This window comes from Eulemur rufifrons, chromosome 8 (genome assembly GCF_041146395.1).
Source record: "Eulemur rufifrons isolate Redbay chromosome 8, OSU_ERuf_1, whole genome shotgun sequence".
Taxonomy (NCBI): Eukaryota; Metazoa; Chordata; class Mammalia; order Primates; family Lemuridae; genus Eulemur; species Eulemur rufifrons.
In genome coordinates this window covers 104,779,412-104,799,157 of record NC_090990.1, presented here as the reverse complement: position 1 = coordinate 104,799,157, position 19,746 = coordinate 104,779,412, and the positions used below count along the sequence as shown (strand labels likewise).

The 19,746-nt window shown below is 39.2% G+C and overlaps 1 protein-coding gene across 3 annotated transcripts in view; it reads right to left on the bottom strand.

Moving 5' to 3' along the window:
- The window catches only part of OTUD7B (OTU deubiquitinase 7B), a 55,314-nt gene that overhangs the window by 9,033 nt on the left and 26,535 nt on the right, over positions 1–19,746 (bottom strand). For all 3 annotated transcript variants that reach the window (XM_069480695.1, XM_069480694.1, XM_069480696.1), the window contains 7 exons: positions 16,230–16,380; positions 11,070–11,258; positions 9,116–9,343; positions 7,351–7,452; positions 6,412–6,539; positions 2,129–2,241; positions 1–128 (listed from right to left, as the gene is read on the bottom strand). In XM_069480695.1, the coding sequence (XP_069336796.1) occupies positions 1–128; positions 2,129–2,241; positions 6,412–6,539; positions 7,351–7,452; positions 9,116–9,343; positions 11,070–11,258; positions 16,230–16,314 (973 nt within the window). In that variant the 5' untranslated portion in view covers positions 16,315–16,380. The remainder of the gene's footprint in view (positions 129–2,128; positions 2,242–6,411; positions 6,540–7,350; positions 7,453–9,115; positions 9,344–11,069; positions 11,259–16,229; positions 16,381–19,746) is intronic.

The following is a 19,746-nucleotide window of genomic DNA, read 5'->3' as shown; positions in this document are numbered from 1 at the left end:
CTTCCCCTCCAGAGTCCCTCAGCATGGTGTCTGCCACAACGACTATGGGCCTCCTAAGCACATGAGCAAGAACAAAGACGTGGAACTCTTCTAGGCTCTCATATACAGGCTCCTCTGAACTCTCCACCCTAGAATGGCAGGAGGGGAGAGAATGAAAGGATGCAGTGGAAGGGAGAGGGGAAAAAACAAGAGATCCCTGAAGACCAGTTCTGCCGAAAGAAAAAAGAGGATTGACCTTTCCTGGTTTTCCAATATTAAGGCTATCACTGATATGATTACCTTATGCTACTAATGGCTGTTTTTACTTCAGTTTCACAGATTGGGAAATCCAAGAAAAGAGATTTGAAGGCTTGGGGGTTAAACTGGTGTTAGGTATCTGGAGATAATCCCTAACTCTCAATATTCATTCTACTCAACAATCTCTCCCAACTCTCTGTATCTAGTAGCTCAATACACAACTGCATAGCCTCATCCTGCTTACTCTATACACAACCACCCATCCATCATACTCATCGTATCTTACCAAAAAACTCCAAAATTTCTCTTCCTATGTTCCTTTACTTAAAGAACAGCCTCACCATCTACCCATAAGCCTAATCAGAAATTGTGAAATATTTACTGTGCTTTATCTCTCATCTTCAATTAATCACCTGGCTTGACCAATTCCATCTCCCACATGTTTATGTGTCTCCTCTGGCCTATCTTCAATCCACCACCTGGTTCACATCCATGGCCCTCTTTCCTAATTACTACAACTGCCTCTTGTCTCACTCCTCTCCACTTCATCATCCGCTTGATGTCAGTGTGTGCAAGTGCAGTGTGACAAATTTGTTCCTGTTACTCACGTACTCAAAATTCAGTGGCCTCACAGCCTCTAATGTTATTCAATATTGTGTGCTTGTTACAAATGTGGATTTATGGGCCTTATCTCAGTCCAATTCAATTGGACTTTCTTGGGGTAAAGGTCCAGAAATCTGCATGTTTTTTTTTGTTTTTTTTTTCCCCCAAGAGACAGGGTATCTGTCACCAAGGCTGGAGTGCAGTAATTTGATCATAGCTCACTGTAATCTCAAACTCCTGAGCTCAGGCAATTCTCCCACCTCAGCCTCCCGAGTAGCTAGGACTACAGGCCTGCGCTGCCACACCCAGACAATTTTTTCATTTTTGTAGAGATAGGGTCTTGCTATATTGCCCAGGCTGGTCTTGAACTCCTGGCCTCAAGTGATCCTCCCACCTTGTCCTCCCAAAGTGCTGGGATTACAGGCATGGCCACTGTGCCTGCCAGAAAAATGCATTCGAAATAATTCTCCCAGATTATTCTTATGCACAACAAAGTTTGGATAGGTTATAATTTTTAACTTTTTATAATGGAAAATTTCAGAATTTTAAACATTCAATACTAGAAAGAATATTATACTAAACTCCAATGTATCCATCACTCAGCTTCAACAATTATAAACACATGGTCAATATCTCATTTCACCTATACCTCAATCTATTTCCCTATCGCCCTTCACCCCCATCCTATCAGATTATTTTGCAGTAAATCTTGGGACATCATATCATTTCATCCATATATATTTCAGTTTCTGTCTCTAAAAATAAAGGACTGCTTTTTTAAACAAAAATACCATTAATTTCACACTTAAAAAAATTAAACAATAATCATTTAGACATTGTTCCCTAATTGTCTTATAATGTCCACACATTCCAATTCGTTCATATGTCTCTTAAGTGTCTTTAAACCTGTCGGTTCCCTGTTCCTTTTTATTTTCCTTGCAATTTATTTTTTGAAAATACTGGGTCATTTGTCCTACAGTTTCCCAAAGTCTGGATGGGACACAATTTTAATTCCTTAGCATGGCAGAAGACACACCTTAGCATGGCACATAAAAAATGGACTACCCAAGCTCATCTCTGATTTAGTACCACATACTCTATATTCCAGCAATACTACCTGTAGTTCCTAGAACATACCATGCTGTTACACACTTTTGTGCCCTTGCCATAGCTCCTCTCTTTCCTTCTAACATTCTTTTAGCCCAGAGCTCTCTAGACACTGGGCTGCGGTAGCCCAGTGAGAACTCCATAACGATTATTTCCTGCTCCCCCACTTAGTCATACTTACCCACCACAGTTGGTTCCATTGGTACCTAGATGCATTCGGGGTTCACTTGAGGCAAGCTTTATCAGTTCATTCCATTCCTTCTGCCATTCTTCCTCTGTGTATACCAGCCCTGACTGTGTGAAAGACAGACAGGGGACATCAAGCAATTAGAGACTAGATTCTAAGAGGCAATATCCATTCCAACTTATTCACTATTACCCCACTCTCTATTCTCTTAGCACTTGGTTTACAATTGTACCACAAAGTTAAATCTCTTCTCTCTTTCATAGTCGAGATCTGTAAAAGAATAGTTTGTGATCTTTCTCACACTTCATCTTCCATTCTTTCTTGACCCATTGCAATCTGGCTTCTGTTTCTGCCCTCTACCCTCTATCACCAACACCCCATATACCACTTTGCCTAACTGACTCTGGCAAAAGACAGTTACCTTCTAATTGCCCAATTCAGTGGAGTCTCTGGTTCTCATCTTTCTTCACTTTGATGTGGCTTGTTTTCCTCTTTAAACTTTCTCCTTTATCTTCCATTAACACTACTTTCTCCTATTTCTCTGAAATCTGTCTACCCCCAAAATATTGGTGTTGTGGCAATGATTTTAGCCTCGGTTCCCCCAGGGATCTCTTTTAATGCCATAATCGCATCCACTATCATCTATATGTTCATGACTCTAAAATGTCCCTGTCCAGCCCAGATTTCCTCTTAATTTCTATATTCATATATCCAGCTGCCTACTGAAGACTTCCATCTGACTATGGCTATCTCAAACTCTAAATAGTCAAAACAGAACTCCTGTTTCTTCCCAAACCCACTCTTCTTCCTATATTGATACCTTAGTGAATAGTACCAACTATTACCCAAGCTAGAAACCAAGGAGTTATCTCCTCTCTTTCACTCGCCCCACACCTGCATCCCTTCAGTCAACAATTACTAAGCATGAACTACTACAATGCACCCTTAACTGGTTTTACTACTTCCAGTCTTGTATTCTTCTGATCCATTGTCTACAATGCTACTTGAAAATGTTTTCTCAAATTAAAATCTGATAATGTTTGCTTCCTGATACAACTTCTTTTTAAAATCTTCACCATCTATTAGATATAATTTAAATTCCTTATTTGTTACATATGAAGCCCACTTCCTGGCCCCTAACCACTTCTCTAGTCTCATTTCTCACTGAATTTGCTCTAGTTCCTGAGATGTACCATGTTGTTTTATATCTCTGAGCTTTTGTCTAAGTTGTTTTTTCTGCCTGGAGCAGCCGTGCTCTATCCACCTGGTGAACAACTTCTTAACTTACAGGACAGAACTCAGGTAACACTCCTCTATGCAGTCTTTCCTAAATCTCCCTGGTAGATCAACTACTCCTTCCTTTGTGCCCTCTCTCCCCAACTGTTATACAGACTTCCATCACAGAAGTCGTACATGTTATACTTTGTTGCAATTTTGTATTTACATGTCCATCTCCTCCTACTACTCTTAAGGGCCAGGATCATGTTGTATGCAATTTGCCCCATGCCTATTATATGATCAGTAATCAATAAATATGTGCTAAGTAAAACTATAATTTTTATCAAAAGAGAGCGTGCAATGGTACAAGCAATTTTAAAATATATTGGTTTTAGAATGTATATGATGATTTGGGAGACAAGTTTACCTTATTAATTTTATTTGGCTGGCATTAGTATTAAAATAAGTTCACACTTTTAAATGCACACTGACAAAGTAAAATAATTCACACTGGAAACATGAGGGGCATCAGGAACAAATTTAATAGGAATTAAAGAACTATTGTGAGCACATTTTACTTTAATAATAAGAAAATGCGGCCGGGCGCGGTGGCTCACGCCTGTAATCCTAGCACTCTGGGAGGCCGAGGTGGGCGGATCGTTTGAGCTCAGAAGTTCGAGACCAGCCTGAGCAAGAGCGAGACCCCATCTCTACTAAAAATAGAAAGAAATTATATGGACAGCTAAAAATATATATAGAAAAAAAATTAGCCGGGCATGGTGGTGCATGCCTGTAGTCCCAGCTACTCGGGAGGCTGAGACAGGAGGATCGCTTGAGCTCAGGAGTTTGAGGTTGCTGTGAGCTAGGCTAACGCCACGGCACTCACTCTAGCCTGGGCAACAGAGTGAGACTCTGTCTCAAAAAAAAAAAAAAATAATAAGAAAATGCAAAGCTATTTCCAATTTGTAAAATGCTATCACAAATTTTATTTCGATTAAAAATAAAGAGAACAACACACAGGTTATATATGGGGTGCTCTGGTCACTTGGATATATACATCCAAGAGGATCTGTCTCTCTCTTCCTCTCACCTACTTTTGCTTCCTGTTTTAATACACACAGCCACTAGGTGGTGTACACTTCTAGTGTTAACACTTTAAGAAAATGTTCTTACTGAGCTTTACCAACAATTTCAACACAAAACAAGGAAGTCTGGAAAATCAAAACTAACTTAGTTTGGTATTGGGTCCCAGGGAGCTATCACTCCCAAGGTGGAGTATAATGGTATGAATGGTCTAAGCTAAGACAATTAGGTGGGCTACATTTTCAGTATGGAACTTATATTGTGCTGAGCAAAAGGAATAAAACAATTGCTCCTTCACTAGCTGCTATTCTCTATTTATGTATTTCCACTGGGGAGTTTGAGAGGAAAGGATGACCGACCAAAGACAGAACTTGGGTATTTCTGGGTTTCCTGGTCAAATAATATCACAATATAACCCCATCTTTAAAATAACAACTATAATAACTTTAATAACTGGAATTAGGCACACCTGTTCTCTGTTACTATCATTTCTTTTTGTTTCTTTCTTTCTTTTTTGAGACAGGGTCTCACTATGTTACCCAGACTGTTTTTGAACTCCTGGCTTAAAGCAATCCTCCTGCTTCAGCCTCCTGAGTAGCTGGGATTACAGGCATGAACCACCATTGCTATCATTTCTACTTAATAGCTAGCATGCTCTGGTTTGGTCTTTTCTTGTCTCTGCAGTGGTCCAACCTAAGGTTCAGGTATGATCTGAACTCAACAGCAAAGAAGGCAAAGCCGACTACTGATTTGCTTCGGGTACTAAATTCTAGGTTGGCTCTAGCTCAGGCAAAAGAAGCTTTCCACAAGGTCTCGCCCAACTTTTGGTGGTAATAAAGAATGTCATTTATGTGGCTTTGCCCCTGCGACTTTATTCCCTCAGGAAATCTTCTGAGGCAGATTGGCAGATCAAGGACAGGATAGTGATCTTAGTATCCTACTTTCAACAATTGGATTCTTTGTTTTTGAGAAAGAAATGTAACATATTTTACTTACATATTTTAAATCATCAGGACATAAAATTCTAAATAACTAAAATAAATAAATCTCTTACTTCTATATTTTTGCCAGTTAGGATAGAGTAATAAAATGAGAAAAAAAGAAGATGGAAGAAAAAGGAAAGCTTCAAAGAGATATTCCTACATTCAATACTAGAAACAGCCATAAACGTGGCAAAAAACAGATATACACGAACAGCAGAAAATACAAACACAGAAGACAGAGAGAGAACCAGAGGAAAGGGAAGCTACAGGTAAACTTCTCTGTGAAAGACCAGATAGTAAATACTTTTAGGCTTTGTAGGCCAGGCTATATATTACAATCCTGCTGTAGTAGGAGGAAAGCAGTTAACATATGTAAACATACATGAAATGGGCAGGACTATGTTCCAATAATTTTTTTTTTTTTTTTCAAAACATAATGTGTCCAACTCCTATTATGGAGATAGAAAATACAAACAATCCATTGTTATTTTCTTACATAAAAACAGCCATAACATTTGCCAAATCCCTGAGAAGTACCATTCAAACTCAGTATAACACAGATGCTTTCTAAAATTTTAAATAAACCAAAACTAAGCATATGAAAAACAAATGGTATATATGTCCATTTCTATAAGGGTTGAAAACATATGTCCTTAAAAATTGGTCTAGCCTTATTGCAAGCAAAAACACAAAACAATACAAAAATCCTATGGAATTGTTATATCTAATTTTGCAAAAGACTGCCACTAAAGGCTACTGAGTACTTATCAGGTGTAAATGCACAATGTTAGATACTTCCTCTATAGAGTTCAGCTTCCCCACACCAGTTCTCATGACTATCAGAAGGCATTTACCCTATGATGTTATCTGCATTTTATACAATTTTCAGGATTAAAAAGGGAGTAACACTGACCTAAATACCTGGAGATATTTCCTACTGGTAGGCACTGGGTGACTTTGGGAAACAAGGTGCTCCCACCCAAGCTCTCCCACCTCTTTATTCTGCTGTGTTTGCTGCCATCTCCAGCGCCTTTTCAGTGCTTCCTTCTCGACTCCCTTCTCCATCAGTGCATACAAAGCTTTCCGCAGCATCAAGTCCCGATCGTGGAACCCCCACATCCCTGTGGCAAGAAAGCATGACCATAAGACACCTTACTTTGACTCAATTCCACTTACCAATTATGATACACAGACCCTAGCAGGAAGGAAATCAGGCTAAAGCCCAGGTTCTAATAAACCTGTGATTTAGGGAAGAAGTATATAATCAAGAAAGAAAAGATGTTCCTACTCTGGAGGTTCAAAGACTTAGAGAACTTGAAAGTCGGGGATATACCACATCCCACAAACTCCTGACAGGAAGCTTTTACTCCTGAAGCAAGTCTAACAAACTAAAATACAGCGTAGCAACAGGTATGACTGGCATGGCACACACAAATCAGCAACAAAGCTTGAGGGGTGATTGAAAAATGAGGACTTTTCTTTAAAAGCTAAGGGCAAATAATATATGGAGTTATAAACAGGCTTAACAATGTAAAGTAAGTAAGTATCACAAAGGACTGCTGAAAATCTTTTTTATACACCAAAAGAACAAATGCTAAGTAGAATTACACACACACACACACACACACACACACACACACAGCTATATATCTCTTGCTTAACTGTTGCTCATTACTCCTAGAGGTGAGCTCTCAGAGCAAAGCCCAAGCTAATCTCTGTGCTCTCCTCATATCTCCAAACAAGACTGAAAACCCAGGGTAAGGCTTGCTCCCATCTCCTCCTGTGCCAACACACACAAAACACACATACCACCGTGCTCTGAACCATCGATTCCACCTAAGATCAAGGTTGGCTAGATCAAGTCATGTATATGAGATCTGACTCAATTGCTTCCTTTCTAGAGGAGAATGAAGGACTGCTTTCAAGACTCACCAAGAGAGGCTGCATGCAGGAGGCAGTTCCCATCTCCAGTAGTTGCCAAAGGAAGCAGCCTCTGACATGTGGGGTCAACACTCACCCACCAGTTCAAACGCCCTGCAAAAACATGACAGTGGAGGAAAAGGAGCAAATTATCCATGAAGCCTTTCCCAATTCCCTATTTCTAAAACAGACTGCAAGTTAGCCTCCCCTAGGAAGCCTACCAGCATAAAACCATCACTCTATTACTCTTTACATCTTTTTCACTTATATCTAGTCAGGCAGAATCTGGTGAGCATGATTGGTTAGATCAGTGGGTCTTAAATGGGTACAATTTTGTCCCCAGGGGACATCTGCCAAGGTCTGAAGATACGCTTGCATATCAAAACTGGTGGGGAATGCTACTGGCATCTAGTGCGTAGAGGCCAGGGATGCTGCTAAACATAATGTAAAGCACAAGGCAGCTTGCATAACAAAGAATTTTCTGGCCCAAGATGTCAATAGTGCCAAGGTCAAGAAACCCTGGGTTAAATGATGAGACCAAGGTCATAAGTTGAAATGTGTTGGCTACTTGATCTGGCTCTGATTCCTTCCCTCTGATCAAGAGACCAGTATTTTTTACTGTAGCAAAAAAGCTCAGCATAAATCCATCATCAGTAATACAAAAAACAACTCAAAGCATGTATTTAAAGTGTTCTGCAAGTACCACCTGCATATGAGTATGTCTAGCATGTGTGTGATGTGACTTTAAAGACAAGAGCAATAAAACAAGGTACAAAAAGCCCCCAAGAAAATGAGTCTCAATTCTGTATAGTCATCCCACAATTGCCAACCCATTATTTACATGAGGAAAATATTTTATGCATGATGCTTACAAGTTTTCTTGCACTAATGTGAAATTTACAGAAAGAAAAACTTGCTTATAAATCTCACCAGCCTAGATAACTTGTTAGCTTTAAAAAAAATTATATGTATATTGTTAGTATAGGTTATAAAATGAAAAATAAAAGCTTCCTTTCCATGCTGCATCTCCCACCTCCAGTCTTCCTCCCATGGAATATATTAATACCTGACTAGATTTCCCAGAACTCCCAGCTGCGTCATCACCCTATCATATTAACTAATTTTAACAATAACTTAAGACAAACACAACTGTAAGGTAAATAAATTTGGGGGGAAGGCTCATAAAATTTTTAAAAATTTTTTATATTTAATTTTTTTTTTTTTTTTTTTTTTTTTTGAGACAGAGTCCCACTCTGTCACTCTGGCTAGAGTGCAGTGGTGTCATCATAGCTCACTGCAACCTCAAACTCCTGGGCTCAAGCAGTCCTCCTGCCTCAGCCTCCCAGAATGCTAGGATTATAGGTGTGAGCCACTGTGTTCAGCCAGGTTCATATAAATAAATGTGACTTTCAGATTAATCAGTACTGTGTATTATCTACAGCACTGGTCCTTTCTGTTCACAGAGGCATTCCAGAGCCAATTATAATTTGTTGTATTTTTTTTCATGTATTTTTAGGTATTGATTCCTAGGCCTTTCACATGTATATGTTTTCCCTTCCTTCAAACAGGAAATATCCAGAGTAAAGTGTCTAATCTGTATCCTTTCTCTAAATTCAAAAAGCACCTAGCTCAGTACATGTTTATCTGACTCCTGACTTTGATGGTAATCAGATCACACACTTAGACTGGAAGCTACTGATCAGGCCCAGCCCTTCCATATGGCTGCCTATAGGGATAGCATAGAGGGAAGAGCACAGGAGAGGAAACACTCACTCACCTGCCTGTTCCAAGGCAACCAGCATGGACTGCTCAATGAGGTCTCTCTCTATGAAGTTGCGGAAGTCTTCATTGTACACAGTGAGATCTGGAAGCTGGAAGGCACAGATGGGCATTTCCAGGGGGTGCTCACTGCTCCCCCCACCCCCACCATTGGAGGAGACATGGGACCGGGCCAGGGAAACAATGCTGGAGCTGGCGTGGGAGATGCCCCTAGACAGGCGTTTTTCTGCAATGAGAAATGGAGTCACCTTAGAACATACACAGCCCATACACTCAGAGAACTTTCCACTGATGGGGTGATTGTTACCTCTCGAAAGAGTTTACAGTCAGGGAAAAACGGAGTCTAACTGGCTACTGAATTTCATGACCCCTTTTTTCAAGCCAAATACAATGGGAGAAAACACAGAAAGCGGAATTTCTGGCAGGCACTCACATTAGCACAAAGTAACATATTCCTCTGTCTACCCCTGTTTGGAATTTGCCTGACCTCCTCTTCCTCTGTCTTCTTCCACTTCCATTTCACAACATGACAGGGACCCATTCATTTAGCAACTTGGTCATTGTTTGGTGGGAGGAAGAAGGAGTAAGAGAAATGGGGTTTCACTAGGCTAGATTTAGTCAAATCGTTCTCTCTGGTAATTCTCAGGATCTTGGAGAATACAGAATGGATTTCCATTACAGAAAAGAATATTAATGACAAATCTTACACATATTTAGAAACTTTCTTCCTATATCAATAACATTTATTTAAATTATTTACTACAACTTTTCTTAATACCCATATTTATCAGAAATTTATAGACAGTCAATTCTTAACATGTTACAGAGGAAAACAGTAATGTAGACATTGCCCCAAATCATTTGTTTTGAATACGTGGCACTTGTAATTCCTCAGCAGATATTCCATTGTGATTTGCTCAGTGTAGTACTATAATTCATTTGCATGACCTTAGTTATATAATGATTTAATGATTATCAGAAGGGAACAAGAGTTCAAAAGCATGTTGGGTAGCCATTCTTAGTCCAGTATTTGCCAGAGATGATGTACAAAACATATCAAGAATTACCTAAAGTTATTTTATAGTGATGTTATCTTAAAATATTTTTTAGGTATATAAAAAATACCACATACCATGGTAAAAAATCAAAATATTATCAAACGGTATAAAATGTATTTACAAAGAAGTCTTCCTCTCATTCAAATTCCTGATCTCTTCCCCAGAGGCAACCCTATGCTTCTAAAAATTTTTATACACATAAAAGCACATGTAGCTTTTAAAATCATCTTTTAAAACACAAACAAGAGCATACTACATATATTGCATTAATTCTTACTAAGGACTGCAGAGTATTCCATAATATGGATGATTACAATTTGTTTAACCACTCTTTTACTAATGGACATTAAAAGTTTTCAAGCTTTAATTACTGTAAAATAATGCTGCAGTGAATATCCTTGTATATTGCATACATGTGTTTATATATGTATATATTTATTTAAAGGACATATATATGTATACACACATATATACACATATATTATAAATTCTAGATGTGAAATTGCTGAGTCAAAGAGTATATATGCATTTTAATTTTTATAAATACTGGCAAATATTAACAAATTACCCTCCAAATAGGGAGATGGTAGTGACCCTTTTAATTCTACATGCATGTGTACCTTATCTCAACAAATAGATTGTTGTCCTCCTTTCTCTATTTCTTTCACAGTATCTGAAGAAAGCTTTTATACAGTATAATACTCAAGATACAGAGAGACACTTAGGAGCTCCAGCACCTGGACAGATTGAGGCTGCCTCAGTCTGGGTTTGGCTTGGGGATAAGGGGAAGCAATGGAATCATCTCCAAAGGATCACTAGGACTTTCTGACTCCATTTAGCAGTCCCCTCCCTTCCTACTCCATATACAGAAACCTGCCCCAGTTACTCCAGTACCTTGAATGATGTCATCCTGCCGCTGTAGGATGGGTCGGGGAGGGCGAGTTGACTCTCTATCAGAAAACCCTTTCTCAGGGGTCCTGGAGCCACCACTCCCTTCACTAAAGGATGGTGGTAGGTTCCCAGCATGGACTTGACGTAGCTGTTCAAAATCACTGAGAGCAGCACTCACATCCCAATTCTTTCCTGTCAGGAGACAAAGCAAAAAGTGAATTGTGCAGAGTATAGGAAAATTGGCGAAAGACACAGAAAGATCACACTAACCATCTATCAAAACTAGCAAGCATATATTCATGCACACGCAATCATTCTTCTTTTCCTTATCATGCTTTAATTTTCTTCCTAACACTTCAATCTAAAATATCAAATTTCTTTATTTACTTATTTATTGTCTATTTCCTAAATAAGTTCCACTAGTAAATGAGTTTAGCTCTCTTTGATCTAAAAGAGCTCTCAGAGATCTAGTTAACCTAAAACTAAAACTTCCTATTACAGATAAAGGAAACAAAGCCTAAAGAACTAAAATGACTTGCCTAAAGTCACAGCTAGTTTGTACCACGGCCCAGCAGGACTCAAGCCCAGGTCTCCTAACTCTGAGATCCAAAGAGGTTCTTAGCCTAGATGTGCTTTAGGGCAGAGGTCCCCAACCTTTTTGGCACCAGGGACCCATTTCATGGAAGATAATTTGTCCATAGATGGTGGGGGGAGGAGAGGATGGTTTCGGAACGATTCAAGCACATTACATTTATTATGTACTTTATTTCTATTATTATTACATTATAATATATAATGAAATAATTATACAACTCACCATAATGCAGAATCTAATGTCGTCACTGATCTGACAGGAGGTGGAGCTCAGGCAGTGATTTGAGCAATGAGAAGCGGCTGTAAATATAAATGAAGCTTCACTCCCTCACCCAGCTCTCTCACCTGATGCCACTCACCTCCTGCTGTGCGGCCCAGTTCCTAGTTCCTAACAGGCCAAAGACCAGTACTGGTCTGCGGCCTGGGGGTCAGAGACCACAGCGCTAGGGTATCCTAAACCATTGAACTTATATACAAAGTTATGATTTTGTGCATTCCTCTAGTAAAAGAGTTTACTAGAAAAACTCTAGTAAACTGTCATCAGCTTATCAAAGGGAACTATTTAATATATTTCCCCCCAATTTAAGAATCACTACTCTACTGAGGAGATAATCCTAAATAACGGATTTGTCATAATGGATTTTTCTGTTGCTGTCTCAAGTTAAATTATTCAATACATAGGTATTGCATAGTTTTTCACACTTTCTGTTCTATTCCATGTGCCACTACCTTAATTCAATTCCTATCACCTACTGTCCTATCTCCAATCCACTCTAAAGAATCCCACGAGATTAATCTTTCTAAAGCACAGTTGTAATCATTTCAGTTCCATAATCAAAATCTTTTTTTTCTTTTTTTGAGACTGGGTCTTACTCTGTCACCTGGGCTAGAGTGCAGTGGTGTCATCATAGATCACTGCAACCTCAAACTCCTGGGCTCAAGCAATCCTCCTGCCTCAGCCTTCCAAGTAGCCATGCTACCATGCCCAGCTAGTTTTTCTATTTTTTGTAGAGACAGGATGTCACTCTTGCTCAAGCTGGTCTCGAACTCCTGGCCTCAAGCAATCCTCCTGCCTCAGCCTCCCAAAGTCCTAGGATTACAGGAGTGAGCCACTGCTCCCGGCCCATAATCAAAATATTTAATGGCTTTTCACTGCGAATGGAATAAAACTTAGGCTCCTTTGCCTGATATTCGAGGCTTTCTATGAAACCTGGCCTATTTTTCTGGCCTTTTCTCCACCTGAGCTCCGCCTCCTGTCAGATCTATGCCAACAGTAGATTCTGCATTATGGTGAGTTGTATAATTATTTCATTATATATTATAATGTAATAATAATAGAAATAAAGTACACAATAAATGTGCTTTAATCTCCTTATCTGTGAAAATGCAGGGGACAATGACAGTGCCTACCTCACAGGGTTGTTAGGAAGATAAAAGGAGTTAAAAACACTTTGAATAATGCTTGGTTTTACTTATGATTTTACTTCTAAACCATTACATTCACCATTTGTTTGACTCCCTTTGCTCATTCTGCTCCAGTCACACTGGCCCTAGAACATACTAAGTCTGCTCCTACTCTAAGGCCTTTCCATTAACAATTCCCACTGCCTAGAAGAGTCTTTCCCCAATATATCTACGCAGACAATTCCTCATCAGCTTTAGGTATTTGCTCAAATGTCACATTCTTAATAAGGCCTACCCTAATGAACTAATTAAAAGTCACCACCCGCTTCATCATTCTCCCTACTGTTTTCCATAGCACTTAACACCTTATAATATACTTTATAATTTACTTTAGTTAACATGTTTATTGCTTATTAACTATCTCTCCTGCTAGAACATGAAGGCAGGGATTTTTGTTTGTTTTGTTTTGTTCAACATCTAGAATAGTACCTGGCACATAGAAGGCACTCAATAAATATCTGTTGAATGAATGGAGGACTTCTGTCCTAAATCAATGAACGAATGAATAACATCTGCCTTCAGCACTTGCTATACAAATAGCCTACAAATCTCCTTAAAGTCAGGTCTTCCTAACAATCAGTATGTCCCAAACTGAATGTCCATCATCCTCCTTCCCAAAACTTGCTCCTTCTCCTCCTCCTCTGTTCCCTAAATCAGTAATGGCATCACACTCCCCTCAGGCCCAGAAACTTCAGTCATTTTCAGCTCCTCACCATTCCTCAGATCCCACTCTTTCTCTTCTCTCGCCACCCAGTCGATCCTCAGGGTTGTTTGTACTCAGAAATCTCTCTCAAATCCATTCCTTCTTGTCCATTTTTAATTTTTAGTGCTACTGTCCCAATTCAGGTCCTCATAATCTTTACCTAGTCTTTGGTCTCTCAGGAAGGAGCTAACTGGTCTCCCTGCTCCTAATCTCTCCCCTCTCATATTTGTTCTTTACACTACAACCAGAGTTAACTTTTAAAGGAAAAAAGCAAGGGACAGAGAGAAAATGAATATCAGGTCCTTTGATTCCCCCTTTAAATTTTATCTTAAATCCATCTATTTCTCTGTATTGCTACCACAGTAGTCCAAGTCACCATCATCTCTCACCTGAACTATAGCAATATTCTTAACTGGTTTTATACACTTTTTCTCTGGCCACCTTCCATCCATTCCATACCCTACAAACTAATACATTGTTAAAAACGCAAATCCAATCATGTAAGTCCCCTGATTAAAATCCTTCACCAGCCTCCCAGTGAACTTAGGATAAATGTAAACTCCTTATCAAGGCCCACAAAGGTCCCCCATATTCTGCTTCCTTGTATCTAACCAGCTTCCTACCACTCTCACACTATTCTTACTACCTTGCTCATTATTAGTTTCTCCAATGTGCCAAGCTCTCTCTCACCTTACAGCCCTTACACAAGCTATTTCTTCTGTATAAACACTTTCTTCTACATCCCTTTGTCTTGCGACTCCTACTTATCCTTCAGGGTTCAGTTCAAACACCACTTCCTTAGAAAGGCCTTCCTTTCTAGATTTAAATCAGGTTTCTCTCTTCCCTCTCATAGCACTCTCAACTTTTCTTTCATAGCATGAGTGCATGCACACGCCCATGTGTGTGAGCACACAAGCAATAATTTATAACATAATTGTTAAGAGCCACCACTCTGAAACCAAATTACCTAGTTTCAAATCCTACTTAACTTCACTAAGGCTCAGTTTTTAAAAGTATAACACTGGGATAATAAAACCTATATTGCAGAGTAGTTGTGAGAATAAAATAATATATCTCAAGCACCTTGCACATATTGAACATTTACAGGTTACAAGAGGAATGGGGAAAAGTTAAGGATTATTTTATAAAAGAGGATGCATTGGAACTGAATCTTGAAGGATGAGGAGAATAATGGAGGAAAGAATGCTATAGACTTAGAAAACAACCTAGCATGATCAAGGAGAGGTGACAAGTCAGGCCTGGCTGGAGCACAGGAAGTGTGGGGAAAAGTAGTAAGACATGAAACTAACCAAGTTAAGGGCAAAATCGTACTGAATTAGTAAACTGGAATTTAAACCCTGATCTTCTGTTTCCAAACTCATGCTCTTCTCACAGGTAGCTAAGCAAATGTCAAATTGTCACACCTTGCTAAGGGCTGACAATCTAAAAAACTGCCTTATGTATGCTAAGAACTTGCCCCTTCCCCATAGGCCCACCTGTGTCATCATATATTTTCATATCTTTATCCGTTAGGACTCTAAACAAAGAATCCTATGAAAATTATTCTAACCCTTCAGGACCTTAAAATATAGAACATTCAAACTTATGTGTACATACAGATATAAGTAAACAAAAGCAGCAAAATGAAAACATAAAATTAATTCACTCAATACAGAATTACTCATATAAATCAGGGAAGGAAAGAAACAAAAAACCATGGATGATCCCAAATATGAAAATCCAAAAGTCATTTAAAGAGGAAGTTGTACAAATCTAGAACTTTGCTGTTAGTAGACTAACACAAATTTTCATTTGCATTACCTGAGCGCACACTGATGGTGGAAAAAGCTACCCCAGGAAGTTCAAGGTGAAAAAAGGATTTTCGAATTTTAAAATTATAGTGGGTCATACATAAAGCAGATCATCAGAAGTAACTTAGGGCAGGCTCGGTGGCTCACGCCTGTAGTCCTAGCACTCTGGGAGGCCGAGGTGGGCGGATTATTTGAGCTCAGGAGTTCAAGACCAGCCTGAGCAAGAGCGAGACCCCATCTCTACTAAAAATAGAAAGAAATTAGCTGGACAACTAAAAAAATACATAGAAAAAATTACCCGGGCATGGTGGCGCATGCCTGTAGTCCCAGCTACTTGGGAGGCTGAGGCAGTAGGATTGCTTAAGCCCAGGAGTTTGAGGTTACTGTGAGCTAGGCTGACACCACGGCACTCTAGCCCAGGCAACAGAGTGAAACCCTGTCTCAAAAAAAAAAAAAAAAAAAAACGAAGTAACTTAAATGTAGGGCCTGCCATATATAATCTTCCTGATAACCTTAAATGTTTCAAATCATCCTGACAATAAATATCACATTTTACTTTCTCTTTTCTCATTCTTCCCCATGATTCTTTACCTTCCAAGAGATCTCGGGCCAGCCCTGGCTCTGCTCCTGTGGAACGGACAAAATCCGACAGGACAGCATCCATGTCCAGGGTCATGTGATCATCAAGTACTTTCAGGCAGCTGGATGCAGGTATGACACAGATCAAAATTCAGGCCCCCACCTGAAAAAATAAACACATAAGGCTTAAATTACACTGAAACAGGATGACCACAGCCCAATTTCAGCAGCTTCCTAACCAATTGGGGAAACTAATTATCCTAGCTCACTCATTCCAGGTTTTAAAATACAGCAGTGTAAAATTTATTATAAAGAGTAACATTTAATTCCCTAGTTTCTTATTAACATAAATGTCTTAACTCCCACATTAACCATAAACCTGTAATACCATTGTGAATACTGCTTTTCCTCTACTTTTCTAGAATATTACATTTTGAGTTTGCTTACCTAACCTGAAAGAAGGAAGCAGCAGGCTACCATGCTAAAAACTGCCCACCTGCAATATTCTCTAACATGGTACCTTGTTTCTTTCTTTCCTGGCACTTGAATACTCTGAAATTATTTTAATTAGTTGCTATCATCTTCTCTAAAATGTAAGTTTTTTCAAAGTAGGGAACTTATGTGTTTCCCTCACTGGTGTATCCCCAGCATCTATCACTTGGCACAGGGCTTGGCACACAGGTCCTTGGTAAATATTTGTTGAGTGAATGAATACTATGCACTGGATAATCTTAGGGTTAACTAGTGTTTTGATGCTAGCAGGGGAAATGGGAGGAGTAAACTGATAGCTACAACTGCTAAAAATAAGCTATTCTGCAAAGCAGAGTAGGGAATCCCAAAGGTTCATAACAAGTATCAACCTCTGTCCACTAACTTCATGAACCCAGGAAACATGCCTACCTTAAACATGTCTTTTTTCACCCAGGACAAATGACTGCCAAATAAGTTCACCGAAAAAAATCTCTTCTTTCAGATTTTATTTTGCAGAACTGTGTTCCTGACCTGACAGCCTGGCACCAATCCAATATTCCTCCTCTAAGGTAAACAGTCCCAACTGAGGAAGCAGTAACAGAGTGAAGAACAATCTCTGACCAAATTCTGCCAGGTTTACAGTTCTCTGTAGAAGAGGACTCCATTCATAAAGTTGCCAGATACACACCTGCCTTGCCTTTTGAGGAAGGCTAAAAGCATAATTCTTTTTTTTTTTTTTTTTTTTTGAGACAGAGTCTCACTCTGTTGCCCAGGCTAGAGTGAGTGCCGTGGCATCAGCCTAGCTCATAGCAACCTCAAACTCCTGAGCTCAAGGGATCCTCCTGTCTCAGCCTCCCGAGTAGCTGGGACTACAGGCATGCACCACCATGCCCGGCTAATTTTTTCTATATATATATTTTTAGCTGTCCATATAATTTCTTTCTATTTTTAGTAGAGATGGGGTCTCGCTCTTGCTCAGCCTCGTCTCGAACTCCTGAGCTCAAACGATCCGCCCACCTCGGCCTCCCAGAGTGCTAGGATTACAGGCGTGAGCCACCGCGCCCGGCTAAAAGCATAATTCTTGAAGGCAACAGGTGACCCAGGTGACTCAGGTGACTGGAAATGTCTACTCCTAATCAGCCTAAAGTCTAAGGGTGACGCCCAGATACTTTTTTCTTCACGCCTGCTCCTATCCCCGCACAGAGCTTGTTTAGTGGTATGATCAGATCCTGATTTTCTGCATTCCTTGGAAATATGAATGCAAATAAACAGCAAAGATTTGTGGGTTATAAAACCAGTAAGACACTAACTTGATTCCTTAACATTGGATTTTTTTTTTTTTTTTTTTTTTTGAGAAAGACAACAAAATAGAAAATATTCTCTCTTGTCCTATTCTGGTAGTACAAGAGATCCATGAGTGCAAGGCCATGATTTCTTCATATTGATGCCCCCAATATCTAGCATAGCATCTATAACATAGTAGTCAATAAATGCCTGATGAATAAATGACTAAATGACTAAGTGAACCTCCACATCATCTACCACCAAACCAACCAATCTGAAGCTTGGCAGATCAGAAATTCTAGGGTACTTCTTATCTCTCATCTATTTCTAAGGGTCTGTCTTGGTCCCAATCCATCACGCAAAGTTTTAAAAACTAAAACTCTCCTTTCTAAAGAGATATTAACCAAACTGTCACTACTCCCTCTGCCCTCATATTATATGATTTTTACCTTCCCCTATATGTATTAACTGGGTGACTTTGGTCAAATTAGTTACAGGGTTTCGGTTGCCTTTTCTATAATCTAGACTTGGATTAGATGACTCCTAAGATCCTTTCCAGGTTTCAAAAATGAACTTCTTCAGTATAAGCTATGATCTTTGCATTCGCTTTCAGTCTAGGTATTATCAATGTCTAATTCATTTCCATTTCAATATCATAATTATCAGAGAGGGCTACTAATACATAAAGAACTTTTGGTCTAAGATACCTCAAATTCAACATGTCAAGTTATAAAGTAAATTAGTTCCTTACATTCAATACTTCGGAATTAAATTCCTTCAGAATTCATAGAAAGGCTTTTCCCTCCCTAATACAGGGAAGAATTTCTTTTCCAAGCCCATTTTAGCCATGATCTTAGGTCACAGGAGATTGTAGCAGCTCAAATAATTTATACACACGAATAATCTAAAACCAAGTACAGAGCTAAAAAATAAATTTCAATACACTCTCTCTAAAAAAAAAAAAATTGAACTAACAGTAAAGCCACTTTTATAACTTTCTGAAAGAATGTGAGAAATATACAATAAGTACAAAAAATAACAATCAGCAAAAAAATGCTCAGCAGAAAGGAGAAGAGTTGATTAAGCCACAGGCATGTTCAATTTCTCAGCCAGACAGGCTTTTCTGAGTGAGAGAAGTGAATGAAAACCATCAGTGATATGGCATCATGGATCTCACATATCAACATAGTAAATAAGATAGGTCATTCTTTTCAAAAAACATTTTTAAAAGATAATTTTGGCCAAGTACAGTGGCTCATGCCTGTAATCCCAGCATTTTGGGAGGCTGAGGTGGGAGGATCGCTTGAGGCCAGGAGTTCAAGACCAGCCTAGGCAACATAGCAAGACCCCCATCTCTACAAAAAAAATTTAAGAATTAGCCGAGTGTGGTGGTGTGTGCCTATAGTCCTAGCGACTTGGGAGGCTGAGGCAGGAGGATCGCTTGAGCCCAGGAGTTTGAGGTTGCTGTGAGCTATGATCAGGCCACACTGCACTCCAGCCTGGGCAACAGAGTGAGACCCTGTCTCTAAAAATAATAATAACTCAGAAGTCTAACATGATCTAAAACGATTTGCTCTTTAGCAAAAATTCAAAGCACTAGAACAAACTTCTTGGCAGCATGTTCTTAAATTTGATGTCTCCAGGTATGTGTCATGGACTCCACACTAACCCCACCCAACAGATGAGGACAGCAATTTTTGTTATATCAACACAAACATCTGGCTTGAACTTCTCAAATTCCAAAACAGGATATCAAAGACAATCACTAAGACTA